This window comes from Rhincodon typus, chromosome 22, assembly GCF_021869965.1.
Source record: "Rhincodon typus isolate 14 chromosome 22, sRhiTyp1.1, whole genome shotgun sequence".
Taxonomy (NCBI): Eukaryota; Metazoa; Chordata; class Chondrichthyes; order Orectolobiformes; family Rhincodontidae; genus Rhincodon; species Rhincodon typus.
The window spans coordinates 26118998-26145034 of record NC_063353.1 but is presented as its reverse complement, the minus strand read 5'-3'; the positions used below and the strand labels follow the sequence as shown (position 1 = coordinate 26145034).

The window sequence follows — 26037 nt, the reverse complement described above, 5'->3', positions numbered from 1 at the left end:
ATTTTCACAAAATTTTAACATCTGGTCTGTCACCTGAATCCCATGAGAATTGGAAAATAATCTTCACAGCATCAGTTATTTCCCTCTGAATTTCCTTTAACAGCCTAGGATACAGGTGATCTGGCCGTGATGATTTATCCACCTCCACCAGTCAAAAATTAGCAATGAGACTTGACTGAGGGCCCAGAAAAACACTGATGCATTCAACCATCTTAGCCATTTCTGAAGAAGGGTCTAGGCCCGAAACGTCAGCTTCCCTGCTTCTCTGATGCTGCTTGGCCTGCTGTGTTCATCTAGCTCTACACCTTGTTATCTCAGCGTGATCTTGCTATCAGGGAGGATGGGGAGAGAGGTACCTCCAATGGGCACAGACAAAGGGTCGCCCATGCCAATCCAAATAGCAGGTCACACAGCCTCAGGTGCCAGGACACCCTCTTGGCATAAGCTTCCCACTGCCATGGGAGAAATAGTGGTGCCAGTGGGATGAGGCCCTTGAATTGCCACTGATCGGTCATTTAAAGTACTCAATAAGTCCAAGGTGGAGTCAGGGTTATCCCCCACCGTCACTGCAACATCACATCAAGCTCAGCCATCAGATTGGGGGCAGGGATGCAGTGAGTGACTGGAGGCCACATGATAGATTTCTGAACCCTGTAACCCTACTCCAATCCCCCACCACCCCTGTAAACCCACAAATAGGGAACAGGATATCTAGCACTTAAAACTCATCGGAGGAAGGGTCACTCAACCCAAAACGTTAACTCTGATTTCTCACCACAGATGCTGCCAAACCTGCTGAGCTTTTTCCAGCAATTTATGTTTTTGTTGCTGATTCACAGCATCTGCAGTTCTTTCAATTTTTACTTAAAACTCATTGTTTGAAATTTAGAAAATAAACTTATTTTTACTGCTTTTTAAGTGACAAATGCAGATATTTCCACCTGAATGGTAAATTACGTTCCTGTCACATTGTTTGCTCTAGAGTGACGGAGATCCATAACTTACTGTTACAATAATGGCATCATGGCCGGAATGGAACCATCATCAGTACAGACACAGTGGGCCAAAGGGCCTGTTCCTGTGCTGTACTTTAGGTGTATGTACTTTAGGCGAGGGTATATGGCTGGTTTAACAAAGAAATTCAAAAGTTGATGTTGCATTTATGGGGTTTTCTGTGTCTGACTCATCATGGAAATGCATTCAGTATGGCAAAGTTGCTGTATTTTCAACGATAAAGACAAACTAAACTCACTGCAGAAAGTAAAATTTGGTCTGACGTGATGCAAGAGCCTTTTTGAGCCATTTGGATTTTGTACATGTTTGCTTTCAACTGTGTGTATTACTGTCAATGACTGGTAACAAAAAGTAACAATTATAAGCCAGCAAAAATAAAATTTAATGTAAGAGCTACTTTTCTACTTTCTATATCTCTAACTACTTTTTTCTCTTAATCCAATTCTTATTTTTATTTTTTAATTCCCTTTCCGCATATTATTAAACATTGAACTTATCCAGTCTAATTCACACTTCTTTCACAGTTCTCTTGACATTACTTCTATCGTCCTTCAATCTGATTGTTTAAAGAGATGCTTGTTATGTTCATCCAGATTGCAGATACCTCATTTCCCTCACTTACCAAACTCAGCTATAAAATATTGTGGAAATGAAACTGCCAAGGACAAGTTTAAATAATGGCTGGTAGCATTACTCACGTAGACTTATTCCAACAGCAAATTGCAACCCATTATATCCAAGGTTTTATTGTCATTACTGGCCTGAGGGTTTTAATTCTAGTGCAGGTGAAGTGAAGAAATGTAATGAGTCCATCAGGCCCTCTGATGGTTGATAAAAGAGCAAATGAATTACTCTCAGCCTTGCAACCAGATTTGTAATTTTCGTCTCTGTTTTGTGTTGCATAGAGGTTCTAGTGAAAGCACTATGACAAACATTTCACTCACAAGATGTAGGTGTAACTGACAAGGCTATCATTTATTGCTCATCCCTAATTGCCCTTGCAAAGCTGCTTGAATACAACTGAGTGGTTATCCAGGCCGTTTCAGAAGACAATTACATTGCTGTTAATCTGGAAGCACACAACGGCCAGATTTTCATAAACCAGATGGATTTTTATGACAATTTGGTAGTTTCACAGTCAACATTATAGATACCAGTTTTTCATTCTTCATTTCTTTCAGTATCTGGAGGTAAGCTCTCCAGCTGCCCTGGTAGGTAATGAATTAGTTCAATAATGTAACAATGTATAATCATATTCGCTTATTGTTGAATAACACTATCACCAGCATCCCCTCTTGTGTGAACAGCAACGGCCATCAGCAAGATGTTTGACTGGCTTATTAGCTAGCTTAAGAAATTTACTGCTGCATTTTTAGTGTTTGGAGAAATCACAATGTCTGCACAAAGACACTAGCGTTATTTTAATAAATATATTGATTTGCTGTGAAACTGTTTCCATTTTCGAGGTAAATTTTTGCTTCTTTCCTAACTCTCCAATTCTTGCAAGTTCCTTCTGTTCTCCACTTTCCAACTCATTTGGTTTACTTTCTTGAACACTCCTCACATCTTTTTCATTGCCTCATCTCCACGCCTGTCATTATTTTCATCCTTTGACTATCCCTCTTCCTCTAAGGCTTCCCTGCCATTCATTTCTTCACACTTGTAAATATCACTTACCATAGATTCTGATGTATTTGCCTTTCCTATTTACACATTTTAATTTCAAAAAATACTCTACCAAACCACAAGGCTGGCAGATATTAGATATTTGATCAGAGGCGGGGTCCAGGATTTTAAAATGCTAGAAGAGATTAGGGGTAAGATATAGAACTAAATTCTATGCTTGTAGTTTGCAAATTATTTTCTATAGTCTCTGAGTAACTGTGCATTCCTTCAAGCAGTAACAAATCTACCATGGTGCTGATTACAGTAACTAGAACATACAACGTCTTCCAACAATTGGACATTATAATGTATACCATGCAACATTTTAATCGACTGTTGAAGGATACTGTCGTGCAAATTGATGAATCTTTTTAAGGTTACAAGATGACATTATTGTCCAAATAACAAAAATATCTGTTTTGGGATGAAAACTAAAATTGAGAAAAGGAAAGGCAGTATTAACAACTAACAACAATAAAGCATCATGGAAGTTCTTACATTTATAGAAAAAAAAATCTCGATCCCTCAATATATTCATTAATGCACAATATTAGAAAGTAATGTTGCAATTTGGATTTATCATCTGTACTTGATAATATTTTCCCAAAAGGACAGATCAAATTAAACAAAAATAGAACCTTATGGGAGAAAGGAAATGTCTTGGACAGTTCCAGTAAAGCGTGTTATTTAAAGCTTAGTAAATTTGGTCATTGCACTTTGAATCCTATACTACAAGGCAGCAATGAGGAGAAATCATAGCAATTTAACTAAAAGAAGGGAACAGTAAAACTGAACTGAACTGGGAAATAATAATGGAGGTGGGGAAAGGTTTCTTGAGTTTCCATGAAGAATGAGCTGAATAAGATAAATACCACTTTACTTTCAACCAGTTCAGAGCACGACTGAAAGCAATAATGTTAACCTTTTGTACCAGCTCAGTATTTATGATATCATCAAGGGATTGCTCCCCTTTATTGGCGATGTCATGTGAGATGTCATATACTACAAATAACTCAAGAAGGTCATAAAGGACAATGAGTAAAGGTTGGAATGAATATTTCGGGGCAAACTGCAACATGCCATGGCTCCACAGACTGGTGGATATTTTTATTTTACAGCATTGATACATAAATAAAATGAGTGGTTTAAGCACCAGATTCAATATTTACAAAATGTTTTTTGGGTTCTACACCCTACCGTATCTCCGTGAGAAGACCGGCCCACAGCCTCTCCAGTAGAATTGCCTGGAGTTGGACACGTTGACTTGATACCCTAAGCTGTGAATTTTCTCCCAGTTCTGCCTTCAAAACTCAGCTCCTTGGAGCCTGGAAGGTACCACCTCACATCCCTGTTATAACCATGTATTTCCAAGCACAGCAATGAACAGCCACAATCCTCATGCTGCAGCCTTCAGCTAAAGGACATCAATATTTCTTTCAAATTTGAAGGGCACATTTGACAATAGCATAGTGGGGCCAGAAAATTAAATACTGTTGAAAAGCACTTGTATGACATGCGGGAAGGAGAGAAACCTTCCCGAGAGACAATTCATCTCTTAACTTGTCAAGCTACAGCAGATACATCAAGCGCTGTCACATTGTACCTCTTCGATGTAACATTTTCCATTCTTGGGATGTCAGATCCCTGTCAAGGCCAGCATTTATTTCCCTTCCCTACTTTCCCTTGAGCGAAGAGCAGCCTACTACCGAATGGCTTACCAAGCCATCGCAGATTAAAGTCTATTGGTGTGGTTCTGGAGTCATATACATCGTTGGTGAACAGAGTGAGTTTGTACAGCAATTCTATGATCTTCATTATTAGTTTGAAATATTTATCCCAGATTTATAAATTTAAAGATGTAGGTTCCACTGTCTGTCATGGTGGGAATTTAACTCAAAACTCTGGAGTATTAGGTTAGGCCAATGAATTATGCGTTCAGTAACATTACCACAATTTTACAGTGCTCTTTATCGAAACAACTATTTAAAGAGTCCAGTGAAAATCCAGAAATTTTTGAGCCCTATTTGAAGATTTTAAAATTCAAACAGAAATCAAAACCTTTGTAACTAAACGTAAGAAAAACGAACTGGAGTAAATGATAACCAAGACTGTGCGATTAGAATATTGTGAAGCACTTTGGACTCTTTTACTAAGTGTTATTATGATGCTTATATTATCAGTGAATAAGGACAACATGGCTGCGATTCATGTCAAACAGCCCAGGTTAATTCTGTCTGCTTTTGAATTCATAATTACAAAATGAAAATAAACACAACAACACTTGAATCTTCCCTGGATAAATGCCTCATTAATACCTCCTTTTTCCAGAAGTCTTTTTTGAATGCTTTTTGCTTACAGCAATTTCCAAAGTACATGTAAAGGAGAAGCTAAGTGCTGCATGAAATATCTTGTCACATTTTCAGCAGAAAATGCTGCAAATCTATTTGAAAGAGTTGAGCAACAAATGAAAAGGAGCAAAATTAAATTGAACTCAATCATGTCGTTTGCTTTACTTTTCATTAAGATAGGCAGCATCTTCTTTGTTTTTCAGCTGCAATGTCTCTGGATTTCCTCTATCAGTGCCATTCAATTGTCATGCCACAATTTTTCAGCTTGGAATAAAGGGTCCATTGTTTATTTGAGACCTGATTTATCCAATTCAAAATAATTCCTTATTCAGCCGTCAAGGGCATCACATGTTAGTTAGTTCAAAACAATTTGAATGTGTCTGACAAGATTGCTTTTGATAACTGTTGACATTTCCACTATTTCAAACGCAGACATGGTATACGTTACAAAGAATGTATTCTTCTGATATCCCACTCTATTGGCTATTTTGAACTTCTCTTGAAGTAATATCACTCACTCAATGCAAATGCCAGCTGTGATAAGTACAAATCATTCACATCATACCAATGCATCCAGGTACACGTTGGTCCACTGAACTTGTTTTTCCTTTGTGCCAGCTAAAACCATTGGTCTTCCAAGCACATCCAAGTATTCCTATGGAATAAACCGAATAATTGATCACAGCAATCAAAGCTATCCACAACGGTAACCACAGAAAATAATTCTTATTTTTCACTATGCTCTATAGATGTGGAAATATTAAGATTTTAAAAGAATAGTACTCGGTAGAGCATTGACCTTCCTATATAATAGATTGTGCTTCTAAGTAAACCAATCATAACTTCCTCCTAGAGACACCCCAGAATAAAATATGCTAGCCAACCTTCTATGTGGTTGCTCATAATGACTCAAACCTTCCATTAAGGCGACTTTTAACTCCAGGACCATTGACTGGCGATATGTGCCAACAGATCAGCCCCTGAGGTGAATTGTGAGGCTAAGTGAATTTGAATGGCCAGCTCTTATTTATATAGACCCAGTGGCTTGCCTGCTCTGAATGGATAATCTGAGATAAAGAGGTGGTGGTCAGGGGAGGTTGTCAAATTGTGGCTCCTTGTTCTGGATAATCAAGTCAGAAGGACAGCTTTCTCTGCATTTACCTACTAAATTCCTGGATTATTTTCAACAGCTTGATCAGATCACCCTTCAACCTTGTTAACTTCCTTTAAAACAAGCCTAGGTTTTACAGCCAATCTCGCAAATAAACCTTACATGTCTAATGCCATGATGTGGAGGTACCGGTGTTGGACTGAGGCTCTGAAAGCTTATGTTTTCAAATAAACCTGTTGGACTATAACCTGGAGCCATGTGATTTCTTACTATGTCTAATGTCTTTCTGGTACGCTCCCTCCAAGACCAATAATATAAATTTCTTAAGATATGATACCCAAACTTAAAAGTGGTAATCCAGTTGAGATCTCACCAACTTCACTCACAGTGGGTATAAAAGCAGTAAGCAGAGTGCTTTGATCTGAATTTTCATACCTTCCCATTTCAAAATGACAGGAACATTACACCACGCACTTTTATTCTGCTGCTGGCTTGTGGTTGTATTTCAGATGGTCTAACCCTTGAAAGTTGGGTTTGTTTTTCTTAGGCAGCAAAGTTTGATACAGGACCTAATAGTGGCGTGTAAGACTCTGAGAGACATATATAAGGAATTGCACACATTCCATTTGGAAAGATATCAATAACCAGGGGTCATAGATTTAAGTTGAGAGGTGTGAAATAACTCCATTAACGCCAGTATCCTGTCACCAAGACACCTTTTATTTACACGTGCATAGAACATGACACGGACCCAGTTAGCTCAGAGCCAGCTCCTAGAGTGACAGAACCTCTGACACTCCTGTTTATATCTTTCAGCCAGGGCTCCCTGATTGGACCAGGTTAACAGCCTCAATCAGGGAACTCATACTGTATGAGGTCCACCTGGCTGGCTTCATTATAATCACTACACATTAGATCAACATTGTAAAGAACAGCTAAGATTTTTGTGCTATGACACACAATTGTAATGTTTAATTGTTAAAATGGAGGTCTTGCTGAGAATCTAACAGCGAAAGTAGCAGAAACTGACAAAGTTCCATTCCTTTTTAATAAGATCACCCAGAAGGACAACGACTTTTGAGAAGTGGCACAAATGACACACACCAGACACAAAGTACTGATCTCTTAAAGCTCTTACTCATAGCTAATCAGAAGGTACAACTATAAGAGCAAAATTTCACTCTATAATACAAGACATATTATCATGGCCTTTATGGAGCATCTATAGTTAATCTTGAATACCAGTAAGTTTAACCGGATGGTTCCTCAGCTTAGTTACAGGCTGAATCGTCACAGTTTTATAAAAGAAAATTGAAACACATAAATGTGAATGTACATTAATGAGCACTCAAAAATGCCCCAGCAATGTCTCAAAATGTTTACACTTTAAGCAGATATGAGAAATATTAACTATTGGTGTGAATGCTGTTTTTCCATCAGTAGTTCCCAAGTCTAACAGTCATAAACGAATGTCCTTTCACTCGAATCCAAACACTTTGTTTCAAAAGAAATAATTGCTGAAGCCAGGCCTCCTGTTGACCTCTCTGAAAAATCGCTAATTAATGCAAAGCTTTCCATGATATTGAGATGTGTGCTTGAGCTGTAGGAACTGGGTTCAGATTAACCAAACACTTTCATTTAGAATCAGTGGGCATGTCAGGGGGCAGGGCTTCTTCCCAGCAATCTAGCTGGACTGAAGCTCAGGTCACAAAAGGGAAAGGGTAATGTGTTACAACTCAATGTGCCTGAACTCCAGTACGTTCACTGCAGTCTGAATGGTGAAATAACGTCTTTCTTTATAAATAACAAGAATGTAAGGCTCTGAGCAGGAACATTTCTGTGATGACACTGTGGGGGCCCAATTGGATATACCTGAAAATGTGCTGAGGATTTGAATGTGCGATTAACCCCTGCCTGTATCTTTGATGCAAGTTCATACAAAGCTAGCAGCACTAAAAGCTAGCCTCTACTTGAAAAGCCAGTCTGCAGCTACAATCTCTATCAATCTCTGACTCATACCTCACATATGCATCTCAACTTCATGTGCTTTGCATCACACCCCCATTCTGCAGCTTGGATCTATAGTCAGTTATTGAGCCACGATCCAAACAGAATGTATCATACACAATGTCACACCTCCCTCTCTCTTGGGAGATAGTGGCTGCAGGTACTCACACAGATGGAGGAAGTGATCCTCGTCATCATTTGTGCGGTTGCAACAGAGACTGTGCATGCTCATACCTAATTCTCATCCTGAATCCTAATTGCACTCATCCCACAACCCTCTTCTGATTTGAAGTTGCAGATGGTGTGTGCACGCATCTCTTGTTCCCTCGCCACCAACTCCCTTACGCACACTCTTTACTACAACCTCAACTTTGTGCCTTTTTCTTTCAGAGACATGAGTAAAAAGGACACAAGATTCTCCTGCTGAAAGCCCTCCTCCCCTCCACAGACGTAGCTGAGGGGTAGCACTTTCTTCTCAGGCATAAAGCGATGGCTTCAAGACCCTTTCCAGGCTTGAGCACAAAACCCAGTTGTGAGCCTTCAATGCAGTGCAGGGTGAGTGCAGCAATGCTAGAGGTTCCATCTTTCAGATAGGGTGATAAAAACCAAGGTCCCATCTGTCCTTTCATTTAAACTATCCCAAGGCACTATTTTGAAGAAGAGCAGAGGAAGTCAGCCAGGGTCAATATTTATCCTTCATTCAACATCACACAAAGACTCCACACATTACTGTCTGGAGAGTTTGTGTGTGTGAACTGGTGATCACATTTCCTCCATTACAACATGATTACATTTCAAATAGATTCAATTTGCTTGTGAAACACTTTCAGACTGGTCATAAAAGGCACTACAACAATTTTCTTCCATTCCTTTTTTGTTCCTCCTCTCTTACTGAGCAAAGTGGGTCACCTTTTCATATTCTCCATGTCATACTGCAGGCCAAGGAAGAGCGAACCTACTGCACCTAAGATTGGGAACAGGTAGTCTGAACTGAATCCATTAAATTATAACAAAGGACTTTGTCATTTGCCATGCCACACCCAGTGAACATCAGCACCTTTATATAGTAACCTCCAAGGACAGGAACTCAGGAGCAGCCATCAGAAATCAGCAACTAACCAGGATCTGTTTTAATAGAACTGGTGGGGCTATCCAGGCAAAAGTCAATACAAATTATTAATGCAATTAATGACATTTAGTACAGTACAATGTGAAGACAATCAAATATCATTTGCAATTTTTACCACAGAAAGGATTTTTAAGTATTTACCTACAAATCCCCCATTATCCAATCTATTCTTAGATTTTTTTTAAAAAGTCCATAGCATATACAAAGGTATATGAAAATAGGTAGTTTCAGCCTAGTAAGTTGAACTGTAACATTATTACCTGTGTGTTGATACGTATTGCTCCGATGGAAGGAATTTCAAAAAAGTAGCCTGAAATATAGAAATAACATAGTTTATAATGTATTCAGAGTCACATCCTTTAAATTAAAAAAGTGGGAATGGGACAATTAAAAAATGGACAATTGTTCTTTGAATATACAATTACAGTAGGAGGGGCAGCACAGTGGCTCAGTGATTAGCACTGCTGCTTCACAGCACCAGGGACCTGGATTCGATTCCACCCTCAGGCAACTGTCTGTGTGAAGTTTGCATGTTCTCCCCATGTCTGTGTGGGTTTCCTCCAGGGGCTCCAGTTTTCTCCCACAGTCCAAAGATGTGCAGGTTAGGTGCATTGGCCATGCTAAATTGCCCATAGTGCCCAGGGATGTGTCGGCTGGGTGGATTGTTAGATGGATAGGATAGGGGAGTGGATCTGGGTGGGATGCTCTTCAGAGGGTTGGTGTGGACTCAATAGACCAAATGGCCTGCTTCCACACTGTAGGGTTTCTATGATTCTACGGATAAAAGATAAGATAAAAGATAAGTCAGGAAATACCTTTATTGGTGCAGGCCATCCATTGTAATGGTCCTTTATCATAGTTATGTTGACCAACTGAAAAGGTGAACACTCGCACCTAACATGAAAAGATATGACTATTTAGTAAACAAGGACATCTTCAATGTGCTATTATCACATTTTGCAATATCTTGTTGTATCTTTGTGCGATGTAAGAGTTATGTTAGAAAATCACAGAATCTTGCAGGACAGAACAAATTGGCCCAATCAGGCTTGTCCCAATTCATCAATGGAGCTGTCTAATTAGTGCACTTTGTTTCTCCATAATCCTTTAATTGTTTTTCTTTTCAAATTTCTAACAAATTCCTATGGCAAAGTTAACACCAATCGCCTGTGAATACCTTTACACACATTGTATTCCAAATCATAAAAATTCATGGCATTAAAATCTTGTTGAATATTTCTAGCATTTTCTGTTAAATCTGTGTCCTCTGGGTATTGACCGTTTCCACTGTCAATGCTTCAGTATCACTGCCTCAGTTGTACACTCTATTTTAAAAACAAATGAATGGTTTATAGGCACAATCGCCTTTTAAAGATGGCACCAGCAGCAAGGATGCCAGTTCATTCAGGACATCCAGCCAGTGGCAAATTCTTCCAGCTACGAAGAGTGGTAGAATTGGGTAACATCAGATGAGAGGGATTAAATAGGGATGGTGTACATAGTAAATGATGTGAGCTGGGGTCGACAGCATGAGAAAATGCCCTCAACTTTGTGGAGAGAAACCCTCCACGGAATCTAACGCAATTTGACATGGCCAAAATAATGGGTAAGATTCAGCCCTCAGCATTAGGTGATAACTTATTCTCCCTGAGCAGTCTACTGGCTTTTGCGTGATTTAAATTTCAGACTTTTCTCTCAGGACATGCCAAATCAGCTGTTGCAATATTCTGTACCAAAATGAAACTACAACAAACCTTCCTCTTTTGATTGCAGTTTATGTATAAATCATATACAAAGTAATGAACAGCTGTATTTGGAAGACTCTGCAGTGAGGCTGGCCAAAGGAGAGGTATGTCTTATGCCAAAGAAGAATGCCATATGGTGAAGAGATATTGTTGGAGATGAAACAAAGCAAAACAAAGACTGCAGCAAAGATGGCTTCAAAATGAACACAATCTATGTGTTTTGCATGGCCCTTTAATGTAACAAAAAAATCCCAAGTGCACAATAAAACAGAAGGAAGATCCAAACAGTACTGGGGAGAAAAGTTAAAGGAGCTATGTACCATAGAGGACTTTAGCTTTGAGGAAGTAGAAGAACTCAATCTAAAGTGATGTTGAATGGAATCTGGGGACTGGGCCTCAGTCAGTCCTGACAGTCAAACAATATTTGTTCAAATCTTTTTAGGACTTCAGATTTTGCAATAACTAAAGAGTTATTCAATCAATCACTATGCTCTGTATATCGCAGCTCTATCTATATTTCTTTCAATTATATTGATTTGTAATTGGATTTCTAATAGGTATTATAGCCTTAATAAACTGTTGAATTGTATTGGCATATGTCATTCTTCTACTTGGATAGCAACGTGAAATAGTGGCAGGATTTGCTGACTGATGAGCAATCTTCCAGGCCTCAAAATGAAAATATTCTTCATAGCTGCAAGATCAGCGAATAAGATGGTAAGTCCAATACGGTGGGAGGATTTTATGGGCTTCCTCAGCCCAGAATACAGTGAGTGGGAACCACACATTCCTGATGTGCGATGTCAATCTAGAAATCAAAGCCAGAGCTCTAATCTTCACTCAGTAAGGTTGTCTATTGTTTAGACATTCTACAGTCTGCCTGATTTGATACTAAATTCAACAATTTCAGATCCTAATCCATACCCCATTCTCTTTCCTTTATCTCTGCATGTTTCAGTTTTACTTTCAGTTTTCTTTTCATTTTGCTCTAGTTCTGCCATTGTTTGTTTCTTTGTTTGACTCATTACCACTGCCTTTGGCACTAGACCACCAACCCCTCTGTCACTGAATCTCTTTTGTTTGCTAAACATCTCAGAATGATTCTACTGTTCTTTTTCCACCCTCGCTGCTTTCATTTGCTTAAATCCTATTATGACTCCAACATTTCCAGTTCTGATAAATAAGTATTGTTTTGAAATATCAAGGTTTCTTTTTCCACAGACGCTGTCTGACCTGCTGAGTATTTCCAAGAATAATGTTGGCTCTCAGTTCATGGTTACGGTAAAATTGGCCGTGTGGTAGTGTTAGTTTTTTTTTCACATTTCAAATCAAAGGCAAAGACCATATAAAACTTCCAGTTAATAACAGACGTGAAACAAGCTGCGTCACACAAGGTTCTGTGAAACATTTAGTTACTGGAAAAGTCCTCATTTGCCAGTTTAGGAAGTTCATGTTCAATTTTACAATGGGCATAAGTCCAAATGATATTGTATGTGCAAATAACAAAAGAACAAGCACAAACATAACTTCCTGTCTGGAAACAGCTACAGCAATTTATAGAAGGGCCTGAATTAAATATTTATCTGCTAATTTTGGTCTTAGTTTGACTACAACACTGAAAAATCAAAGAAGCTATTGTATTTTCTCTCTGTTCCAAAATCACATGAGATGAATGCATCAAAGCAAAATAGTTGACCATTCCAAGTGAACTAATTGGCTGACAGTCTTAAGAAAGCAGCAAGTCTGAAATGGTGTCCATTGATGTGATGTGTTTTTGTTAACAGCAGGAAACACATTTCTTCAAGGCTTGCTGCAGCAGCCCTCCTTAATGTCTTTCTTTACAGCATTGTCCAAATATCACTTTCAAGTCATTTCTCGTCAGCAAAACAAGTCAAAACCAAAACTGCCAACTTTGTCCTGAAATGAACTAAATTAAGATATTGTACAGGGAAACATGGGCAGCTGTCATGCATTGGATGAACATCAGGGGAACATTACAATAAATTTGCTTCCACTATGAAAAGCAGCAATTCACCTCCAAAGAGATAGCAAGAACTGCAGATGCTGGAGTCAGGCCTAAACACAGAATTCACCACTTTTAAAATCTCCCCACTCAGCCTCATCCCATATCCAAGCCTCCCTCTCATCCCTGCCTCCTTGACCTGAAATAACTTGTCCACCTTCTCTCCCACGTATCTGCCCCACCCATCCCACTGACCAATCCCCATCACTCCCTACCTGCACTTGCCTATCACCATCCCACCTACCTTCCCCAACTCCACCTCTCTATTTATTTCTGAGCTCCCTTACCCCTCCCCATTTCTGAAGAAGGGTCCTGACCTGAAACGTCAACTTTCCTGCTCCTCTGATGCTGCCTGACCTGCTGTGTTCCTCCAGCTCCATACTGTGTGGTCTAATCACCTTCAAATCCTTGATTTGGACCAGCAGAAGTGTATACCCTGGTCAGATAACACTCCCCATGTTTGAAATCTGACAGTTGCCTCATACCCTTGTGCAAATATGAGAAATATACATTGGATTAAGAAAGAGAAAATGCAAAAAGTACTCAGCATGTCAGGAAGTTGTTGAGCAGAGAGAAGCAGAGTTAATGTTTCATCACAATGCCCTTTCATCAATGACCACCAATGACTTGTTGAGTATTTTCAACATTTTCTGTTTATTGTTTGGATTATACTTCAGATTTCCAGCATCCGCAATATTTTGCTTTTGTTTTATACATTTGATCTTTCCTGCTCCTTTTGAAACTTTAAAGGGAATGGAAGATATATGTTGGACAGTTTCAATCAGTGCATTAGTTCTTCTGATAACATTATAAGGTGGGTTCGAGGCCCCGAGGGTCTAACAGAACTAAATGTATTTTTTTCAATCTCAGTAGCTCCATTGCACAATCTTTTGTAGCTCCATACTTTCCTACTAATGAAAGAATAGACAATAGACTCACCATTTGTTGTTTTCATTTGGACAAGTATGGATAAATGTGTTTCATTTTATACATTCATGAGATCTGACTTTAACTGGCTTGGCCAGCATTTGCCCTTGAGAAGATGGTGGTGAGCTACCTTCCTGAACCGTTGCCATCTGTATGGTTCAGGTAAACCCACAATGCCACCAGGAGCGGAGTAATGACCCAGCAACATTGAATGAATGGTGATATATTTCTGAGTAGGCAGGGTAAGTGGCTTGGAGAGAAACTCTCAGGTGATGGTACTCCCATGCAACTACTGCCCATGTTCTTCTAGATGGTGGTGGTCATGGGTTTGAAAAGTGCTGTTTGAAAAGTAAGGAGCTTTGGTGAATTTCTGCAGTGCATCTTGTAGATGGAACACACGACTGTAACTGAGCATCGGTGATGGAGGGAGTGGATGTTTATGGATGCGATGCTTTGTCCTATATTATCTATTGCCTTATTGTCTATTGCTGCTGAATACTCAATACTTTTCATACATCTGTTCGGTGGTTACTACTTGAAACCACAGTCTGTTGGGGCTGAATCTTAACATATTTTGGCAAAGTGAAATTTTCAATCAAAGTTGAGTTTGACAGAAGGTTTCTCTCTGCAAAGCCAAATAGATATTCCTGAATGATCATCTCAAAATGGTTTCATTAACCAGTTACCACGTCCTTGTGGAACCCCTTTCATCCAATTCTAGCCTGATTCTCCCATTGGCTGTGGCCAGAGGTACTCAACGTTGCCAGGATATCTTGGCCTATACTGGCATCCCTGATGCTGGTGCCACATTTAAAAGGTCACTTGGTGAGATTATGGTCACCAGAGAAGTGGTACTGAACAAAGCCATGGAACTTTGGGCTCAGAGGTCTCTGAGGTGGTTAATGAGATAGTAATTGGGTAAATCTGATAGATTCTGAAAATATTCCATTAAACTGGAAAGTAGCAAATATAGCTTCTCTATTCCAAAAGGGAGGGAGGTAAAAAAAACAGAAACAATTGTATAGTTAATTTGATGTCTTTTTTGGGAAATTAGAATTGTGATGGCCTAGTGGTATTTCATTGGACTATTAACCTAGAATCTAATTATCTAAATTATCTAATCAGATAATGTTCTGGGGACTGGGTTCAAATCCCGCCACAGCAGATGGTGGAATTTGAGCTCAATAAATATCTGGAATTAAGAGTCTAATGATGACCATGAATCCATAGTCAATTGTTGGAAAAGCCTGTTGGAAGATCCTGGTTGGTCTCGACAGGTGGATGTAGAAAGGAAGTTCACTTTTGGGGTGAGTCCAGAATGAGGGGCGACTGCTTGAAAATTATGGGTTTTCCTTTTAGGGCAGAGATCAGGAAATCTTTTCTCTCAGAGAGTTGTGACACTTTGGAACTGTCTGCTACAGAAAGCATTAGAGGAGGGGTCATTGAATGTTGTTAAGGTGGACAGAGAAAAGTTTTGTTCAGCAAGGGAATCAAACTTTTGCTCTTAGTGCAAGTTTTTCCTGAACTTATATCATTTAACTGATGAGTACATTTAATAGCATTATAATGCTGAGGAGGAATTGTTATATCATTCAAACAAATACACTGTAAGATTTTGGAAAGAGATTAATCTGACTCCAGTTTTTGCTTTACTTTCCAAGTAATAGAAATTATTCACCTAAAGGGAAACATGTACATATCCCAGTTTAAAGCGCTGTATTGTCAGCTAATTCTCTCACGTGGTATTATATTTTTAAGTTATGCTGAATAATTCTTAGCCGAAGAAAATCTTTGACTGGATCCGGTCTCAATAAGTCTGTTTTTGCAAACAAGACAAACATGCCCTCTATTGAGTTATAGAATATTGTATGTATGGCCAAATTCACTGAGATCATTTCCATCCACTGTAAAAATCAATTTTAATGGTATTAGCATTGCATTTTTAAAATCAAAATGAGTAGCTTCGCAAGTACTTACTTTTTTATCGTGGTTGTATGTTGTGAAGATATCCTGGGCTCTTTCTTCTCCACCATCTGTAAATAGCATGATGATCTTGTTGCAATTAGCTCTGGAAACATTGAACTGCAGGGAAGGAATAGAAAACATTACTCTGTCATTGATTTATTTTCTTCAATTTTGAAACTCATAAGATGCTTCTTAAATCATATTGCATTGCACATTGACATGTTTCAAAAAAATAACAATTTTTTTATATTTCCTAGTCTTCAAATTTCGCTTCTTAGGCTTCTGGGCTTCTGATACATTTTCAGGCTTTTTACCCTAAATAGTCTTTGAGGTTATCATTTCAGACCACTCAGTTAGTAAGCCCTTGCTCTAAATGGACTGGGTCATTTTCTGGGTCACCTGCCTTATATTTAGGGTAATATGTTATAAGCCCAGGAATGAAACAGAAAACTCATTTTATTGTATCAGAGATAGTAGGAACTGCAGATGCTGGAGAATCCGAGACAACAAGGTGCAGGGCTGGATGAACACAGCAGGCCAAGCAGCATCATAGGAGCAGAGAGGCTGACGTTTCGGGCCTAGACCCTTCATCAGAAAAGGGGGAGGGGAAGGGGGTTTTGAAATAAATAGGGAGAGAGTGGGAGGCGGATAGAAGAGGGATAGAGGAGAGGATAGGTGGACAGTAAACAAACAGGTCGAAGAGGCGGGGACGGGGCCAGTAAAGGTGAATGTAGGTGGGGAGCTAGGAAGGGGATAGGTCAGTCCAGGGAGGACGGACAGGTCAAGGGGGCGGGATGAGGTTGGTCGGTAGGAGATGGAGGTGCGGCTTGAGGTGGGAGGAGGGGATAGGTGGGAGGAAGAACAGGTTAGGGAGGCAGGGACGAGCTGGACTGGTTTTGGGATGCGGTAGGGGGAGGGGAGATTTTGAAACTTGTGAAATCCACATTGATACCATTGGGCTGCAGGGTTCCCAAGCGGAATATGAGTTGCTGTTCCTGCAACCTTTGGGTGGCATCGTTGTGGCACTGCAGGAGGCCCAGGATGGACATGTTGTCTGAGGAATGGGAGGGGGAGTTGAAATGGTTCGCGACTGGGAGGTGCAGTTGTTTGTTGCGAACCGAGCGTAGGTGTTCTGCAAAGCGGTTCCCGAGCCTCCGCTTGGTTTCCCTGATGTAGAGGAAGCCACACCGGGTACAGCGGATGCAATATACCACATTGGCAGATGTGCAGGTGAACAGCTGCTTGATGTGGAAAGTCTTCTTGGGGCCTGGGATGGGGGTGAGGGAGGAGGTATGGGGGCAGGTGTAGCACTTCCTGCGGTTCATCCAGCCCTGCACCTTGTTGTCTCATTTTATTGTACTCTGGTTATCCCTTATGTCCTCGAGCAATCTTTCTTTATTCCAGCAAGCAACACAATCAACATTTCCCTAGACTGTGGCATCATCTATAAACTGACCAACTGATATATTCATAGTCAATAGGTAAGCAAACAGAAGCAATCAGTAGTTATAAACTTTACTAAGACCCTTCAGATGATTAAAAAAAACCACCATATTTAACCCATTTGCACCCCAGCTGAGATAACAAGGTGTAGAGCTGGATGAACATTGGCCTGCTGTGTTCATCCAGCTCTACACCTTGTTATCTCAGACTCTCCAGCATCTGCAGTTCCTACTATCCCTGCACCCCAGCTGAAATGGCCTGGCTTCTCCATCCATTAACTGACCAGGCACATTGTTTAGTTTACAATATCTTGACAACTTTAAATTGTTTTCATTCTTTAACCCCATTTGTACATAAGAATCCAACATCATGATACCTAATAATAACAACACATCATTTCTGCCACATGATCCCAATTATTTCATTTCTTTAATATCTGTTATTTTTAGCATCCATTTAGACTCAGACTGTAGCATCAATATGAAGTGGTTTTGATTTTCACCATCATTGTTTAAAAGCACCTTCATATAGATATGGTGAACTATTTTAATTGGATTCCCTATTTCATAAAACAATTATTTCAAAAACAAATGTTGATACCATAATTATACACTGAAGTGGTACTCTTATTATTTTTAAATATTTTCAATATCAGAAATTCTTTACTGAGTTGCAAAGTGGCTGGATGAAAATATGAGTGGCTGAAAATGACCAAGGTGAAAGACGTCAAACTTTGCTCAGCCTGTTAATTGAAATCAGGCTTCCTATTGTTAGGAAGAAGGTACAAATTTATGTCCACATTTTGTGAATTAAGAAGGGGGAATACTTTGTTTTATTTTCATTTTTGAGTTGTCTTCAGTGCCATGGTGAAAAGAAGTCTGTTGGCCTGCTTGTTTACATACATTTTAATGAGGTATTATTACTCTTTAAGAGAAGAGGTGAAGGTTAGTAGTTAGCCAAAAAATAATAGGAAACAAAAACTGTTCTCTTGCCTAATGACAGGTCCATAAACACAGAGAAAGAGAGAGAGAGAATTCCGTAAGTGAGTCAGACAGCAGTTGTGTGCTTGTTTGCTATAGAGAATGGAAACAGAATCTTGGAACATTCTTTTCAGAAATCCAGCAAGAAACTAGAAACTAACATAAGGGAACTCGTGTTTGCTTTGGAGTTAGAGTTTAGTTTGTCGTTTACTTCAGGTGTCGCAGGCACAGTTACCAGCTAAAGCAAAAGCATCTAGTGAATGTGCAGAAATTTGCAGCCTGAGCAAGAAACAGTGGTGTGAACATCGTGGTGAATCTTTGCTGGAGATTTAGTTTGCATTTGTAATAAAAGTTTTCAAATCCTTTTCTTTAGTGTAATATAATTCATGTCTTTTCCTGACCAACAAGTATTTATTTATTGTGCTAAAAATACACTTGTAAACTCTCAGAAATAAGTTCATTAACTGAATTTCACATTTAAAAAGGAACCATAGTAAAGATCAATCAACCCAGGCTTCAGTCTGGAATCTGACTTATACAGTACTAACATCAGCTGGGATCATAAAATGATTCCACATGAATTATTCATAGTGGTGGATCGTTTCTTTAAGACAGCATAGAACCACTATGCACATTAGATATTTGCAATGAATGGCAAAGCTGAGCTGTTGTCTGTTGAGTAGTTAAAGTTAAGATTTAGTAAAAGTGCTCAAAATCATGATGGAGATTTTGATATTGTAAGTAAGGAAAACCTGTTTCCAGTGACTAAAGGTCAGATTTAAAATGATTGGAAAAAAACATCAGAGGCTACATCAGAAAATATTTTTTGGACAGTGAATTGTGATCTGAAATACAGTCCGTGAAAGTGTGGTGAAAGCATACTCAGTAGTATGTTTCAAAAGGGATTCTGCTAAATACTTTGAAGCAGACCACGTACAAGGTAATGAAGAAAGAGTACAGTAGTGGAACTAATTGAATAGCTTGACCACAGGTCCTGCATAGACATGATTGGCTGAATGACCTCCTTCACTGTTGCAGGATTCTATGAATGTTTGACATTGGGATGCTAAATCTTAAATACAATTTGAATCATTCTGAATTATTTTGATTTATTTTGTTCTTGAGTTCTGTGTTTCTAAGAATATAAGAACATAAGAACTAGGAGTAGGAGTAGGAGTAGGCCATCTGGCCCCTCGAGCCTGCCCCACCATTTAATAAGATCATGGCTGATCTTTTTGAGACTCAGCTCCACTTACCCGCCCACTCACCATTACCTTTAATTCCTTTACTGTTCAAAAATTTATCTAGCCTTGCCTTAAAAACATTCAGCGAGGTAGCTTCAACCGTTTCACTGGGCAGGGAATTCCACAGATTCACAACTCTTTGGGTGAAGAAGTTCCTCCTGACCTCAGTCCTACATCTGCTTTCCTTTATTTTGAGGCGATGCCCTCTTGTCCTAGTTTCACCTGCTGGCGGAAACAACCTCCCTGCCTCCACCTTATCTATTCCCTTCACAATCTTATATGTTTCTATAAGATCTCCCCTCATTCTTCTGAATTCCAATGAGTATAATCCCAGTCTACTCAGTCTCTCCTCATAATCCAACCCTCTCAATTCTGGAATCAACCGAGTGAATCTCCTCTGCACCCCCTCCAGTGCTAGTATATCTCTTCTCAAGTAAGGAGACCAAAACTGCACACAATACTCCAGGCGTGACCTCACCAGGACTCTATACAGCTGCAGCATAGCCTCCCTGTTTTTAAACTCCATCCCTCGAGCAATGACAGACAAAATTCCATTTGCCTTTTTAAGTACCTGCTGCACCTGCAATCCTACTTTTAGGGATTCATGCACAAGGACACCCACGTCCCTCTGCACAGCAGCGTGCTGCAATTTTTACCATTTAAAACATTGTCCATTTTGCTGTTATTCCTACCAAAATGGATGACCTCACACTTATCAACATTGTACTCCATCTGCCAGACCTTTGCCCACTCACTTAGACTATCTATATCCCTCTGTAGACTTTGTGTCTTCTGCACACTTTGCTCTACCACTCACCTTAGTGTCATCTGCAAATTTTGACACACCACATTTAGTCCCCAACTCCAAACATCTATGTAAACTGTAAACAATTGCGGTCCCAACACTGATCCCTGAGGCACACCACTAGCCACTGACTGCCAACCAGAAAAACACCCATTTATCCCTAATCTTTGCTTTCTACTGGTCAACCAATCCTCTATCCATGCCAATACATTACCTGTAATAGCATGCAACTTTATCTTATGTAGCAGCCAGTGGTGTGGCACCTTGTCAAATGAAATAAATGAATTGTTTGTCAGCCACTCACTTATCAGATATCATATGTATCAATGATATTTTCTTGTTTTTAGTACAGTAACATTCAGTCTATTGTTTTAAAACTAAATATGATTCCAAATTATATCACCTAATTTCCAAACTAATTCGACATGGTGTCATCCATGCAATCATTTGGAACAAAAATAATGACTTACATTTAGCAACTGTTCAAAAGCAAATGTAAACCCTTTCTTATAGTCAGTGATCCCTTTTGCCTGTATTTGGTTAACTTCATCTTTGAGAACCTTCTTATTCCGGACATTTGCTTGTACAAGGTGTCTGAAGCAGCTGACAGGTTTTGCTTGATTGTTAAACTGAAATATAGCAAAAGAGAAAAGAGTTTCGATTAGAACCAATTACATTAATACATTAAATAATTTGGCCCCACACTGTGATCACACTGGCATCTACCTGACAATACAGAAAATTTTGCAAATATGTTCTGTTCACAAAAAGCAAGACCAGTCCAATCTGACCTATTATTACACTACGGGTACACCTTCAAGCCCAGACATAACCATATTCGACCATTTCCGTAACGACCTTCCCTCTATCCGAAGATCAGAAGTGGGAATGTTCAATGATGTTTACACACAATATTCAGCATGAATCAAAAACCACTGAAGCAGTTCATGTAAAGATACAGCAAGAACTGGATAGCATTCAGGCTTGGGCTTATAACAGGCAAATAATACCTGCACCACAAACGTGCCAGGCAATGACAACATGGAACAAGGAACAATATAACCAAGTCCCTTTGATATTCTGTGGTATTTCATTACTGAATTCTCTGTCCTCAATATCCAGGAGCTTATTATTGTCTATGAAATTAATTGGACCAGTCATGTAAATAGTGTGGTTACAACAGTAGGTGAGATTCTGGAAATTCTGCCATCTCCTGACTTCCAAAGCTTTTCAACTTTTTACAAGACACAAGTCAGGCCCGCAGTTCGAAAAACACAAAAGAAACACAATTTCAATTTTAAATTCACTCTTGGGATGTGGGCATCACTGACTAGACCAAAATTTCTTGCCATCCTAACCATCTGGAGGGCAGTTAAGAGCCATCCACATAAAGGCTGGAAGATGAAAGGGCAGATTTCCTTTCTGAAAGGATATCAGTGAATCAGCTCACTTTTTACAACAATCAACTGACTTTTTAATTCAGGTTTTTATTGGTGCTAATTTTTACGCAACACCATGATTCAAACCCATGTTCCCAGAGCATTAGCCTGGGGTTCTGGATTACTAGTCCAGTGACATTATCAGCCTCAGGTTAAAGGAGCCCACTTGATTGGCATTCCATCCGCCAACTTGAACATTCATATCCAACACCAGTGATATAAAGTAGCAGCAGCATGCAAGATCTACAAGATGTATCACAGCAACTCCACTGCTCCTTCAACAGTATCATCTAAACCTGCGAACTTTACCATCTTGAACGACAAGAGCAACAGAGGTGCAAAAGAGCATCACTGCTTGCAAGACTTCTCCAAGTCACACATAGTCTTGACGTGGAACTATATCGTCAGTCCCTTATTGTTATTGATAATTAACCTGGAACTCCACCCCTAACAGTGCTGACTGTATCTAATCACATGGTCTACAGCAGTTCAAGAAGGCAGTTTACCATCATTTTCTCAAGGCAATAAGGGATGGGAAATAATTGCTGGCCTGACCAACAACATCCACATTTCCCGACCAAAAATTAAATTCCATGCTTTTCAAGTTTAACCCCGGTAAGTAGGTTTTCCATACCTTAAGAAACCTGGCAGCTTAATGGAGTTGAGGACAGCACATTTGAGGGAGGGTAAGTGACTCCACAGCTCTGCTAATGTGTCAGGAGAAACAGGGGTCTTTCTTTGTGGCCAGCAGGCACTAGTGCTCGTGCAATATTATCACCCAGATATTTACACATGCCGCAAATATGCCAGGCTCAGCTGAAACTTACATTCCAGATCACACCCACTCTGGCTCCAGGATCAGATCCCACCTCCCCATTTCATTCTGTCTTTCCTAGATGAGACATTTTCCATGATATGGTAACTGTCTCCTTAGTAGAGAGATTTGATAGCCTTCCACAGGATTGTACATCTGCTGCCACCACAGCGGGCTCAAAGGGCTAAAACAAGGCCCCATGACTTCCTGGATCAACCAACTTCTTCCTACAACCTAACCTACAAACACTATGCCAGATGAAGGCCAAGCCTATCAATCAGAGTGACCTGTGGGCAAGAACTTATCAAAGACAAATCTGACAAATTGGTTAAAACATAACATGTGGGGTAAGACTTCTGGTTTTCCAATCTTGGGGAGGCAATGGGCTAACAGTCTCATAAATGGACTGTTCATCCACAGACTCAAGTCATATTCTGGGGACTTGATTCAAATCCTGACATGATGGATGGTGGAATTTGAATTCAATAAATATCTGGAATTAAGAGTCTAATGATGACCCCAAATCCATTGTCAATTGTTGGAAAAACCCATCTTGTTCGCTAATGTCCTTTAGGGTAGGAAATCTGCCATCCTTACTTGGTCTGGCCTGCATGTGACTCCAGACCCTCAGCAATGTGGCTGACTCTTAATACCCTCTGGGCAATTAGGATGGGCAATAAATGCTGATTTAGCCTGCGATACCCTCATCACATGAATGAATTAAAAAAAAACCTCTCCCCCACTGCCTGTGAAGTACCGTCCACTTCCCCAACCAACCTCCACTGATATCCTGATCAATATATTTTGCAATGTTCTCACACCAGGACACCAGCCTCATTAAATGTTTGATTTCATACTCTGACCTATTGCTTGATATAATGCTATACCATACTTGGCCTTCTGCCAGTGATTCCATTATCCTGAATTTATGTTTTATTATTTAATCATCTAAGACACCTTAATTAATCCACTTTAATAGAAAACTTTAATACCTTCAGGCAGTTATACAGCAGAATAAATCACAAAAAGATTTTGACAATGATTTTCATTTCAAATTCATGTCAGTTTCCATATTGGTGCAATTTTATTTGGATTATGTTAATATTAGCAGTCTTTTTCCTGTGGACATTAATGCACAGACAGTGCAACACAGAAACAGATCATTTAGCCCCATCAGTTTTGAGTGATGTCTGAGGAGGACGCAAACAGTGATATATTGGAGACAATATATCACTTTGTCCAAACAGTGCACTTTCTAAAGCTCCTTAATTTATATGTTTCTGTCTGTGATACAGATGTGTCGTTGCTAAAGGCCTTTGTCATGGCGAGACTTGATTCTTTCATTATCCGCAGTGAAAGCTGCTCTACAGAATGAAAAATCAAGTTAATACAGATTGGGTTAGGTCAGAGGGAATATTCAAAAGTGCAGTGTGCAGTTCTGCATGGCCTGTTAGTAAAAGAATATGAGGGATTGGAAAAGTTGCAGAGAAGATTTATAAGGTTGTTACTAGAAACATGCCGGTATAAATAATGGAAATAGAATCAACATGCTGAATGTCTGCTTTCTTGAAAAATAAAGGCTGAGAGGTAACTTAAAAGAGGTCTTTAAAATAATTAAATCGTTTCATAAAGTGGAGAAAGAGAGATTGATAGTCTCTTGCCACAAGAAAAAACAATGTAAGATAGTAAACTAAAAATCTAGTATGGACTTCAGAAGAAATTCCTTTACCCAAAGAGTGGTGGAGCACGTTACCAAAGTGAATAACGTAGATACATTTAAAGAGAAGGTAGGCGAGTAAATGAGGGAAGCAGGAATAGAGGAAAACTCCTGCTTGGACTCCAAATGGTCTGCTTCTATGTTGAATCCCCCATTTAATACTACGAGGCTCACTGCTAGTCACCTTGCATGCTGTTCAAAATGGCTGGTTTTCCAGAACAGTACCAAATATGGAGGGGTATGCTTGACTGGCCCCCATCTGTTGAGCATTAACATATGGAGAGAAAAGCCAAATAAGTGAAATCAAATTTCTGTGTTAGTTGCAGGAAAATGGGATCAGGACATTTCTGCAGTTATTCTGGTTTCTTATAAAGGTGTAAGAAAAGGCTTATAATTGAGAAGACTCAGTTTGCATATTCAGTTCTGAGTTTCACAGTGGACCTTTACTGTAGGTTAAAGAAGTCCCTAGCTGAGTTTTTTTTAATTCATTTGTGGGATGTGGGTATCGCTGGCTGGCCAGCATTTCTTGCTCATCCCTAGTTGCCCTTGAGAAGGTGCTGGTGAGCGGGTTCAGGGTGGCTCTGAGACCAACTGGGGAATGTTAAAAGTCTCCCACCAGCAAACCCAGCAACAGGATTCTGTTAAATGCAGCATAATTCCTACTGGAAAATGCAAGAGTGTGAATTCTGTGACCATAACAGGGACATGCACAGGTTGGCAACAACAGATATTCTTTTCTTTGGCATATATTCATACCAGATCATAAAGCGAACTGTGCAGAACCAGCACAGCAGCTACGGTGAATTAAACTTAAAACATGAAAGGGTTTTGATTCAGGGCTTTTGACCAAGCAGCATGTGGCATAGTCTGTAGACAAAACCAGCTTCTGTTATAATGTACTCCAGGTTTTAATGGTATAATTTATTTATAATTTCTATAGAAATAAACAACATTAATAGACTATTTGGAAAATGTATGTGAAAAATACTATGACTTAAATATTCACCAATCTCTCATACAAACCAGGTTTCCTGCTATTTGTCATAGCACCTATTAACCCAGACACCCGACACTATATGACTGATCCAACTTCCTGCAGGCTGCTTTGGCATGAGGGCTTTGCCTTTGGCTTTCTTTCAATCAGATTTCTGCACAGTGCTGTCAAGCAGTGCAGTAACAATGTCAGATTTGACATTTATAACAAATTGCAAACAGAAAATCATTTTCCACCTGCCAGTCCCTCCTAATTGAACACTTGGCAATAAATATTTTTGATATTCTGAAATACAAAGTGCAGTTCAAAAACATCTACATCTGTTCCCATCTTAAGGGACTATGAGTATCATCTGAATCCATGCAGATAAAACAGGTATGTGCCTCTGATCCACTGACAATGCAGCACCAATAGACAGTGCCACGGCCTATTGATCAAGAGTTTTCTCACATCAGTATAGACCTTGATTGGAGCCACGTCGTAGCAGGGATCATTATTGATAAATGAGCAGGCTCAGGTAGTTTAAGGGACAACCTGTGGTTTTCAGAGGACCTTATCACTAGGATCAGGTACCACAAGTCAGCATTCAGATAACAATGGTGTATCAACAAAATGCAGCTTAAGTTGCCGATCATAAGCTGGTTATCTAATTCACCGAAAAGACATT

General features: G+C 39.5%; 1 protein-coding gene across 1 annotated transcript in view; it reads right to left on the bottom strand.

Moving 5' to 3' along the window:
- Positions 1–26037, bottom strand: part of LOC109931996 (voltage-dependent calcium channel subunit alpha-2/delta-1) — a 612802-nt gene that overhangs the window by 138710 nt on the left and 448055 nt on the right. The window contains exons 12-16 of the mRNA XM_048609958.1: positions 20877–21035; positions 15947–16051; positions 10090–10168; positions 9535–9584; positions 5593–5682 (exon numbers count right to left, since the gene is read on the bottom strand). Of these exons, the coding sequence (XP_048465915.1) occupies positions 5593–5682; positions 9535–9584; positions 10090–10168; positions 15947–16051; positions 20877–21035 (483 nt within the window). The remainder of the gene's footprint in view (positions 1–5592; positions 5683–9534; positions 9585–10089; positions 10169–15946; positions 16052–20876; positions 21036–26037) is intronic.